The 12,159-nt window shown below is 37.0% G+C and overlaps 1 protein-coding gene across 1 annotated transcript in view; it reads left to right on the forward strand.

Moving 5' to 3' along the window:
* Nucleotides 1-750: 750 nt before the first annotated feature.
* Nucleotides 751-12,159, forward strand: part of arfgef2 (ADP-ribosylation factor guanine nucleotide-exchange factor 2 (brefeldin A-inhibited)) — a 43,229-nt gene continuing 31,820 nt past the window's right edge. Inside the window, exons 1-4 of the mRNA XM_058763127.1 lie at nt 751-1,124; nt 4,038-4,068; nt 5,757-5,880; nt 6,419-6,565. Of these exons, the coding sequence (XP_058619110.1) occupies nt 959-1,124; nt 4,038-4,068; nt 5,757-5,880; nt 6,419-6,565 (468 nt within the window). The 5' untranslated portion in view covers nt 751-958. The remainder of the gene's footprint in view (nt 1,125-4,037; nt 4,069-5,756; nt 5,881-6,418; nt 6,566-12,159) is intronic.

A 12,159-nucleotide genomic window follows, 5' to 3' on the forward strand; every position in this document is an offset into this window, starting at 1 on the left:
TCTAGACGGCGCTACATAGCCCCAAATACCAGGACAGCCAGGCACAAGAACAGTTTCTTCCCCCAGGCAATCTACCTTATTAACAGTTAAATGTTCCCCTCATTATGCAATAAAAATGTGCAATCTCATCTCATTCTATCATCTATAGCACAACTGTACATACAATTTATTTATTTGTAAATTTTTGTCTATTTATATTTACATATGTGTATTTTTTATTTTCATCTTATTTTTATTGTCTGTGAATTGTTGTCTCTGTGTACTGGAAGCTTATGTCACTAAAACAAATTCCTTGTATGTGCAAGCATACTTGACAATAAAGCTCTTTCTGATTCTGATTATATTGTTAGTTCATGTTCTGTCAATGTAATCGTAACTGTTTTAAACCTTTTTTAAAGGTTTTTAAAAATATATGTTTATACTACATAACAATTATCAATATGTTATGATTATTAGGCTACTGAGTATGTAGCGATATGATCAAATCACTATTTATAGACACCTAGTATAATCACACTTTTTTATAATAATAATCAGTTATTGAAAATAATACATATTAATTATTTATTTATTGGCGTTTCATTTGAGAAGTTTTTTTCACTATGACTTAAATAAATTATATACCGGTGATCACAGTGTTTAAAATGTCTTAAAACTGCATTCCAGCATAATATTTTTTTTTCTACCTGAGACCAAACTGTTCACTAAACACATGCCCCATTCATTTCCACCTCAGCCAAACCGAGCTCGTGCTCTGAATGTACACATCAGTGTAAGCGCCTGCGGGTCACGTGATGTGACGTGCGGCCAACATGGCGACGCAGTGCTGAGATAGCAGCGTCCAACCGAACCAGCGACAACATCGGCCCGCTCCTGGCACCCTCACACCCCTGCCAAACCGCAGGGAACGGGCCAGGAATGACGGCCTGACGGACTACTTTAACACGTCGAGCGAGAGATGAAAGAACAGGAAGAGCTGGAAACCCATCGACGGCATACGCAGACAGAAAGCCTGAGCACTAAGAGCATGTTTCTGTCTCGGGCGCTGGAGAAAATCCTCGCGGATAAGGAGGTGAAGCGGAGCCAACACAGCCAGCTGCGCAAGGCCTGTCAAGTGGCGCTGGGTGAGCTGCTTTTATTCATTACCTGTCAGGCCTCAAACACACCACTGAGATCCCCCTCTGCCCCCTGATATCCTAAATCAACGTTAAAGTCTGGTTAGCGGGCTAACGTTAACGGCAGTCCAGCACGCGTCTGTGTGTCAAGACTCCGTTGTTTCATTTTGCCTTAAGTTGACATTGTCATGCTTTCCATCGGCTATATAATGTTACATTATTATGAATGAGATGTTGGCAGCAGAGTAAATGACATGTCTGGGAGTCCAGCACCTCTTGTTGTGGTTATCCCGAGCTGTTAGCATGTGTTAGCTGGAATCAACTGCTATCCGACACGCTACAGATTTTGTTTCTGTTATATCGACTTTGACAGATTGGTGATTTATTGCTCCCTTATTGATTAAAGATCACTCGCTGATTTACAGAATCGATCCGTATTGTGAGTAACATCTTAAAGGAACAGTTCACTCTAAAAATGAAGATGGTTTAATTTACTCGCACTCAAAGAGTTGGCTTCATCAGGCACCATTCATTTTTATTACATCTTTCAATGGCATTAAATGGTGACTTGAGGCTTCCTGTCTCTGGCATCGGGCCTATTTTACTGCTGTTATTAAACTCTGATCCAGAAATTAAAATTCTGTCATCATTTTCTCACTTGACTTGTGTCCTTTCGAACATGTCGTTTTGTTCTGTTGTACAAAAAGAGGAAGAATGTTGGTAGCCAAATTATATTGGTCAGCATTGTCTTCCACTGTATGGACACAAAAACGGGGTGAGCAAATGATGACAGAGTTTCCAAGAACTATCCTTTTAATTTGATGATTTTTCTAGTGATATATGTGATTAGCATTAGCTGCTCGCTCTGTGTTCCCATTTTTATTCAATAACTTCCCGGAATATCCATCTCTCTTTTTATGTGTAAGCAGGATATGCAGGTTAGACTCATTTGACTCGTCCCGCCTGCGCTGCATTACTTATTTACAAAGTTAATGAGCACATGTTGAGACTTGAGGATCTAGTTTCTTAGTGAGCTTTTCCGACTCTAACCTTTGTTCTGAAGTGTCAATCTAAAAATAGTTCAATCTGAACAAAAAATCTCCATATTTTTTTGTAAACTTCTGTTGTTTTGTCTTTTGGTATGTTTGAGGGTTGAGTTTTGATCCTGAAAGTCTATAGTGTTGTTCAGCCATTTGGCTGTTAATGTAATGCAACTTCTTAGTGGGTTTGTTTGAATGCTCTCAGAAGCATGTCATTCAAACAGACACTCCCTCATTACCCTGTCATGTGATCGAATGAGGCTGATTAACATACAGACCTATTTACACAGTCCACTGGCCACCCGGATACACTGCTAGACAATGACTTAGTTTGCTGTGCTGTTTGGATACATGTAACACTTTTGAGTATTACAGGTTGCCAGATAAAAACATAGTTCATAAAATGTGCATCTTATGAAATGTGTTGTTGCTTAACACCAGTTTCCTGTACCTTCTTGTGAGCAGATGGCTGTCAGATAATGAATAAGGATTCATTTGTAGATTGTTCTTGAATATCGGAGGCACGGAAAACTGTATTAATATGTCATGCCATCTCATCCCAGTAACTTTGTTTATTTATTTTAAAGTAATAGTTCTCCCAGAAAGTAAAAGTATCATTTTCTGTGTGACTTTCCTGCTTCTGTGAAAGACAGACCGGGTTGTAATTTTTGAAGAATGTAATTGCTTGTGGTTTTCCAGGTATTCAAAAGTGATACAATAGTTTTGTGTGAGAAATCTAAACTGTTATGCACTGATAATTTTCCCCTTCAGTGAGCTGTTAACTTCCTCGATCACTGAATCAGTGAGCTGAACTCGAGAACTAGATCGGTCTGATCATTTGTGTAGAGATTCATGAATGAATCATTCAGACCTGTCTTGTGAACCATATCGACCGATTCATTGAAAAGACACAGCATAAAGAAAAATGTAGTCACAAAATTGGATTTAGGATGGGCTGGGATAGTTGATCAGCTATTTAACAATCAACTTAGTGAATTAGTGATGTTGACAAGTGACTTTAAGATTTGTAGTGGTGGTGTATTTAAAGGATTCTTCATAGAGCTGATTCAAGACAGTCACTGTCAGAATTTAAATTGCCTGCTGTGAACAGATGAAATGGGATGTTTTCATTGTTATTCACAATCCGCAGGTGCATTTGTGTAGAGATTAAAGTATAGTATTTATCTGCAGCCCTAGGTGTTGGCAGAATGCAGAAACTGTTTCAGGAATCATTGGCTTTTATACTCGCAGGCGCACATTCAGTATTTCTAACTTTTATGCAGTGCAAGTCAGATGGACACTTGGGATACTTTTATGGTCCTTTTTGAAGCTTGAAAGGTCCAGTTCCTGTTAATTGTGATTGCATAAAAATAGAGCGATCAGCACATTTTTCCAAAATTGCTCCTTTTGTGTTTCACATAAATAAATAAAAAATAGTCCTTATAGGTTAAGGTTGCATTAGATTGAGTAGATGACAGAATGTTCATTTCTGGGTGAAGTATTGCTTTAGATCCAGTACTGGATCATTGCTGTATCTTGCTGAGTAGTCAGTGTTTTTTATGAGGGATAGTGTGTGCATTTTTTGCTTTGGCAGTATTAGGGTACATATTCCTGCTGCTGCACTGTAGATGTAATTTCCTCCCTGTCGTCCGGATCGCTTTGATGTCCTACTGAATGCATAATCTGAATACCTGAAAAACCTAGAGTCTAGACAGCCTAATAGTCTAATACCCTATGTAAATGTAAATACCAAGACACTGTCGTAGTAGTCTGAATTAGCACTAACTCTGCTTTGAGAGAGATGTGACAAATAGGCGTAAGTTGATGTGTTAATTTGTCTCTCTCTCTCTCTCTCTCTTTCTCTCTCTTTTTTTTTTTAAAGATGAAATCAAGCAAGAACTGGAAAAGCAGAAGTAAGTTTACATCTCATTTACCAACATGCACATCCATGCAAATGTATCCTGTGATTTACATTGATGTAACATTAAAGGGGACATCGGATGCCCATTTTCCACAAGTTGGTATGATTCTTTAGGGTCTTCATGAAATGTCAATAAAATACTTTGGTTAAAATTCTGCAATAGTTGAGTAAAAAAACTCTTTTTGCCTTGTCAAAAACAGCTCCCATCCCGTTTTGATGCATGTCCCTTTAAATGCTAATGAGCTACTGCTCACCCTGCCCCTCTCTGCCGTTTTTTGTGTGTATTCGATGGCCTGTTAGCATCAAAATCAAAACTAATCCACGGCATCCTCAGTGGCTCTGATGTTGGGAGAAAATGAAGACTTGTGTTCACTTTTACACCCAACTACAAAACATCTGCATTGCTTACAAGACATTGTCGCTACAGCTGCTTGAGCATGGAGAAAATGCCATACAACTTGGCGTAAATATGCTAATTTGGCACAGTCTTTAAGCGGTCGTGGGCGAGGTACATTTAAATGTGAACACCATGAATTTTGTATCCGATGTCCCCTTTAAAAGAATGCTTATTATGTTTTTATGAAAATTCTCTCTGGAGCTTAATCCTCTTCATTCTGAACCATCATGGTTATGTAATAATTTTGGATACTGGTCACATTCATGTCCATAAAAACCCATAATGCTTAAGGGTAGGAATGTAACGATTAACCGCGAGCCAGTTGAAAATCAATTCAAGATATGTGACTATTCAAATCGGTTGAGATGCTAAACATATCACGATTCAATTAGGGGTAGGAGTTTATATGAATGTATGTCTGAGGGAACTTACTTTAGAAAAGTTTAGATGGTATTTTTTCTTTTCATCTTGCCTCTGTTTATAAGTTTGTTTGTTTGCAGCGGAAACCAAGGGAAAGCTTAAAGCGCCACCTGCTGGCAGAGAGTGAATCTGCGTCTCGTTCAGCTCGTCTTCTGTTTCTATGTATAGTTTCACAAAACTGAAGTCACACCATTCTGTTTTTGCTTCAAATTTCGAAATTATACAGTCTAATTTAGGTTAAAAACTGCTCATGCTGCATGTATGCAGAATCTTTGTTTGGATCATGATTAAAATGCAGTGGTTGCCTCTAATTTTAAATGGAAAGAGCACAGACAACGCCTTATTTTGTTTTTATGAAGAGATTTCTTTTATATATGTTAACTTTGCTTATTTATTTGATTTGGGGCTTGTTTTAAAATTTAAATTTAGTTTTATTTACATTATATTTACATTTTGTTATTTAGCAGACGCTTTTATCCAAAGCAACTTACAAATGAGGACAATAGAACCAATCAAAACCAACAAAAGTGCAATAATATGCAAGTGCTATATTATTATGGTGTTATTTCAATTTCACAAAGAAACGTGCAGCATTTTGTCCAAGCAATAATAAAAGGACACATTTAATTTATAATTTCTTAAATCTAATTTTCTCCTCGATTCAAAAAATCGTGAATCGAATCGTAAAATCAGAATCGTGAATCGAATCGTGAGTTGAGTGAATCGTTACATCCCTACTTAAGGCTACTGACATGATGTTCTAAATGTTTGTTGATGTGTAATATTCAGTGAATGAAGTATGTTTCAGTGCTGCATGGTTATTCCCGTTTACTGACCTGTGCTGTGAATCTTGTGTGTGCTAGGGATGGCACTATTGTTCCTCCCAGAGCCAATTACATTGAAGCTGACAAGTACGTCCTGCCTTTCGAGCTGGCATGTCAGTCCAAGTCTCCACGTATTGTCAGTACGTCTCTCGACTGCTTACAGGTATGTAGAGTTCTCATTCACTTCAGTCTACTGCAGTGCTTCATCATTCTCAACATTAATGCGTTTAAAACACCTGTTTTTCAGTTTCGTTTTTAATTATTGTAAAAAGGATTTTTTTACACAGGAAAACTGATTGTGAAATCCATAAGATCATGAAGCTTATACAAACCTGATAGTTATGACTATTGAATGTATTCAAACATTGTATGAATTAATGTGTTACACTGTAATACCTCCATTGCGTATGTTGCCTCACGCTACTCTCAGTCATTGCAGAATGGCATCTCTGGCAAACGTCCCATTATTGCTACAGCAGATGATGTAGATATTTCAGATATTGACTGCACTGTATGAACAACTGGATCTGTTTCTGTTTGTTCAGACCGTGATCATGGATTCTGGATTTCATTACTTGAAAAATTCGGTCTAGTTCATTCTACTTGTGTAAATAGCAGTTCAATAGTTTTAATATTTCCATTTATTTAATCATTCCACTCATACATTTTCAATTTTGGAAACTTTAATTTATTCATCACAGAAACTCATTGCGTATGGGCATATCACGGGGAACGCCCCTGACAGCGGAGCTCCAGGAAAACGGCTGATTGACCGGCTGGTGGAGACCATCTGTAACTGCTTCCAGGGACCCCAGACTGATGAGGGGGTGCAGCTACAGATCATTAAGGTAAAACAACTCTCCATCATACCTTTTTTTTTTTTTTTGAGACAGGCACTTCTTGATATTGAAATTCATGTTTGATGGCTGATGTAATGCAAATATGTGTAACTGTTCAGAATTTTGGGGTAAATTTATTATTTTTTTAAATTAATACTTTTGTTCAGTAAGGATATTAGCACATGATGCTTTAAATTGGTGACACAAAGACATTTATTATGTTACAATATAATGTAACAAATGTTACGTTAGCTATATGCATTTATAATCAGTGTTGGGGAAAGTTACTTTTAAAAGAAACACATTACAGTATTGTTACTCCCTAAAAAAGTAACTAATTACGTTACTTAGTTAATCTTTATGGAAAGTAATGTATAACTTATTTGAAAAAGTAACTCAAATATTTCCTTCTAAATTAAAAATGCATGTCTTTACTACAGTAGTTACCTACAAAAAGTTATCTGATTACGTAACTTGTTACTTGTAATGCGTTACCCCCCACACTGTTTATAATGTTACAAAAAAATCCTATTTTAAATAAATGTTGTTTTTTGTTCATCAAAAAAATCCATAAAAATATTATTAACAAAGTCCCTTTCAAGGAAAGTTTGTTCACTCGGCGGCCATATTTGCAACGCCTCAGGGCAGCTCAAACAAGACCAAGTCCTATCTAAATGAATGGGGGAATCCTGAAATCTCAAGAACTTCAAATCAGGAACAAAATCTGAAATGAACTGCCCCATGAATGTTGTTTCTTATAGCGTTTAAAAAGCTTATTTTGCATTGGCTGGTCTAGCCTCAGGTTTCTATGGGAACCGGAGCTTTGAACAGCCGCTGCAGTGACGCAATTACTTTACCAATCAGCGATTTGGCTGTTTTATTCAGAAGGCAGGACTATTCCGCTATATAGCTCGTTGCAGTTTCTCCCATTCATAAGTACAGGAGTGAACTGTCTTTGATATTAAGCAGCATAATGGTTTTCAACATTAATGAATGAATGAGGCATTTATATAGCGCTTTATTGTGTATTTCAATACACCCAAAGCGCTTTACAATCATGTGGGGGGTCTCTCCTCAACCACCACCAGTGTGCAGCATCCACCTGGACGATGCGACGGCAGCCACAGGACAACGGCGCCAGTGCGCTCACCACACACCAGCTACAGGTGGAGAGGAGAGAGATGGAGCCAATCAAGTGGATGGGGATTATTAGGAGGCCATGATTGACAAGGGCCAGTGGAGGGAATTTGGCCAGGACACCGGGGATACACCCCTACTCTTTACGATGAGTGTCATGGGATTTTTAATGACCACAGAGAGTCAGGACCTCGGTTTAACGTCTCATCCGAAAGACGGTGCTTTTTTACAGTATAGTCACTATACTGGGGCGTTAGGACCCACACAGACTGCAGGGTGAGCACCCCCTGCTGGCCTCACTAACACCTCTTCCAGCAGCAACCTAGTTTTCCCAGGAGGTCTCCCATCCAGGTACTGACCAGGCTCAGCCCTGCTTAGCTTCCATGGTCAACCGGTCTTGGGCTGCAGGGTGATATGGCTGTGGACGTGTGTAATTATTATTAATAATAATTTTACATTTTTCTTGAGCAGTTCAACTTTGCCATTGCAAGAATAAATTGTAGAATATATTAAAATGAAAAACTTAATAAAATTGTAATAATATTTCACAATATTACTGTTTTTACTTTGTTTCTGATTAAATAAATGCAGCCTTGGTGAGCATCAGAGACCTCTACTATATTAAATATAGTACAATTATATTAAATTATTTTAACCAAGGTTTACGTGAAGAAACTTTTCATTGGTTTTAATTAATCAAAAAATTTTGGGAAGAAAAGTTACAATATAGTATCAATTCATAATTTCATCATTCATAACACATCGGTTTGACCTTGCTGTAAGTTCACCTGGTAATCAAAAGTAATCAAAGCTTCTTCTGTATTCAGCACCTACCTCAACAAACTTGAGTCATACAAGACATTATGGATTAGGGCTGGGTTTTGACACAAATTTCACCATTCGATTTGATTCTCATTCACAAGCTTTCGATTCGATTCAATATCGATTATTTTGGATATATATCAGGCACAGTACATGCCAAATTTTCTCATAGAAAAAAAAAATCTCTCAACCAATGCTGTAAAATACACATGAGAGTCAGTTGGTACTACATTACTATAATATTGAAGGTTAAAATTGACTGATTTGTTAAAATTACACTTAATGAAGTTTTTTAAATAATAAAGTTACAATTAGCCTATATAGTATTTCTACTTCAATTAGTTTTTTTGAAATATAAACATAATGGTGGCAGTCATAAAAACTTGATGGATTTATTCAAACATAAATTAAACATTGAAGAACAGTAAATGAATATGTTATATGATGCATATATTTAGCAAAATGCCCCTCTCTAGTTTATTTTTCTTTATTTTTTATTTTATCTGACTAATGCTTTTATGATCATCAAATATGTTTTTCGAGGTAAATGACGTTACATGACATTGTTTACAAGCTGTTATATTGACGTCTTTGCACAGCTGAAACACTGATTGAGTGATTACATGAGACAAGATAAGGATTGTAAAGTTGTACTCTTTCGTTTAACTTGCCTTAGGATGTTTAGTCATGTTTATTTCGTGCTGAAACTGGTATAAAAGTGCCCCTATTATGGGTTATGAAAGGTTCATATTTTGGTTTTGGGAGTCCCCAACAACAGGTTGACATGCATGCAAGGTCAAAAAACACTTTCATTTTCTTATAATATGCATTTATTTTTACCTTATTTGCTCAACAACTCCCAGACGATTCGCGCACGAATATTGCGATTATTTCCAATAATCAGAGTAAGGATTTAATCGCATTATGATGTTTGCATGTCAAGAGCAAAGCTCTTACTCCCGTTTACATGCAATTTCCATTATTCTTATTATTCGCTAAGAATTGTGGTTAATTTTTTTTTACTGCCATTACCCCACTGGACAGCACAAATGATTGACTCAGAAAGAGCAGTGTTGGTGGCTGTTTTAATTTATTTACGTCTAATGCATAATGATTTTGTATGGCTGATTCCACGCTTTTTCGGCGCCATAGAAATGTGATAGAATTTGTTTGATTATACGCTGCCGTCGCGTTCTACTCGCCGTTTCTGGATGAGGGTAAAGAACAGAGACTGCTGGCAGCTTGTTGTGTTTTCCTCAGAATGTGATGCTTTCTTCCCCTCCATCGTTTCTAATCTTCGTATTATTACAGGTGCGTGTCACGTTATTCATGTCACAAGCGCATGCGCACTTTGGTCAGAGCGGTAATACTGCGATTAAGGTGTTTACATGCCTGTGTATTTCGATTAAAATCGGCGTACGCCACCTATGTTAATACGATTATGCTTGCTGCGATTATTAGCTTAATCGCATTATTTAGATCGAAGTATTGCGTTTACATGAGGTAAAGCATAATCGCAATATCGCCAAAATCTCATTATAATCGCATTAAGAGGGTCCATGTAAACGCACTTACTGATTCATTTTTCCAAACCCCTCCTTTGCGTGACGCTAATCTGCGGTGATTGGTCGATTTCATTTAAAGCAGAGTGCAGTGCTGCTTTGTGTACAGCCGTTACCGGGGAAACAGCTATTTTTAATGCTCCAAAAGCAGCACCTAGTGGCAACAAGTGGGCGGCAATATGCTAATGTTTCATGTTGATGTCAACATGAAACGGTTTAAGATTCGTTTTAAAAACACGGTGCACTTTCAGATTTAAAACTTTGCAGGATGTTTTCATTCACTTAAAGCTGTGTTACACACTGCACGAAAGGTAATTTTCAAAAATCCATAATAGGGGCGCTTTAATGTGGAGGAGATGATCAGTTCACGTGCGCCTCACGCTGCAGCGTCTGTTGAACTGAGGCGCTACAGAGATCTGTCACTCCACATTAAACCGCGCCAAAACGGCATTTATTGTTTGAATACTGCAATACAATGGACAGAATTTGAAATCTGAGACTTTGTTTCAAATTAAAAGTACCAAAGCACAATGCTTATTGCGATATATTGGCTGGGAAGTGCCCTTCAACGTTCCTTCCATTAACTGAAAACAGATGAGACTAATCGATTCTTGGGAATTAAGAATCGATATCGTTCCGTAAAAATGACAATCGATTAATATCGAGATATCTATATTTTTACCCAGCCCTACTATTGATGAAATTTAGTTAACAAGCAGCTAGACGATCATATAAGTTGAGAAAACCATGATTACCGACATAAGCTGAGCATTAAAGTACAAAGTCTTTTCTTTGATCCAAGCCTAACTCTTATCATTTTAGATAAGCATGCAGTGTGAAAGATTTTCTTCTATTCTATTCTTTATAAATGGAGAGTAAGCAGTAGAGAGTAGTGTTGTCAAAAGACCCGGTACTTCGGTACCAAGTCGGTACTAAAAAAATGAAAACGTTACGGTACCAGATTTTTTTAGAGACAGAACCAGGTGGAGAACGACCAGCCAGGACAAAACGAGGGACTACATCTGTAGCATGGGCACGCGTTTTTAAGCACTGCAGTTTTAAAACAACCGATTTTAAGCCGTTGAAACACAAACAACAGAGTTATATGCGTGCGCCGTCTCTGTTTCTATGTGAGAGGACCGCGCATTTTTTTTTTTTTGGCTGCTTTGACTTTGAACGATTACATAAACACACTTATATGAGTCAGAATACCCGTCTTGGCAAGTATCCTCATAAAGACAGTGATTTAGGTGTTGAGAGAGGAAACAGCGAAAAGAGAAAATGCATATGTAACAGTATATTGGATCCGGACTTCGGTCTTAAAGGGGAAGCTGTCCAATATTCGTTCTGTCTGCCATTCATATTAATCATAGCACATTGCAAGAAAATCTCTCACTGCTCTTGACTAAATCACTTTTGTAACTTTAATAAGAAGAAATAATTATATATATATATATATATATATATATATATATATATATATATATATATATGTATATGTGTGTGTGTATAGAATCTATACATAATACACGTGTTAATTATATCAATCATAGATAGATAGATAGATGGATATAATTAACACAGTGAAGACTAATTAATTTACACGATGTATGTAGCGTTTCTTATTTATTGTAGTTTTTTGTCCTATTTTTGTCCTATTGACTTATTTCATCAATGACTGTTTATTTATTTTCAGTAAGCTTGAGTTTTTATTTATTTTATTTATTTTTTGTCTTTTTAGGCTTGTATTAGTTTGATATTGACATTGGTGACAATGATTATGAAAATTCTATGGTATCAAAGATTTTAATATCATAAAAACCTTTTTAAAAGAAAAAAAAATACTATATTGTGATATATATCGTTATCGTGATATAAAATTTGTCATATCGTGATATAAGATTTTGGTCATATCGCCCAGCCCTACCGGTGGTACCGAGTACCCGGTCAACCCGGTTCTTGTCGCGTACAGCCCTATGATTTCCGCGATGCAGAAAACGCGGACGGAATCTCGGAATCCAGTTATAAAAACGGAATTTACAGTTTAGCACGGAATGCCACGGAATTTGTCAAAGTTTGGAT

The sequence above is a fragment of the Onychostoma macrolepis genome, chromosome 23 (genome assembly GCF_012432095.1).
Source record: "Onychostoma macrolepis isolate SWU-2019 chromosome 23, ASM1243209v1, whole genome shotgun sequence".
In the NCBI taxonomy this organism is placed as follows: domain Eukaryota; kingdom Metazoa; phylum Chordata; class Actinopteri; order Cypriniformes; family Cyprinidae; genus Onychostoma; species Onychostoma macrolepis.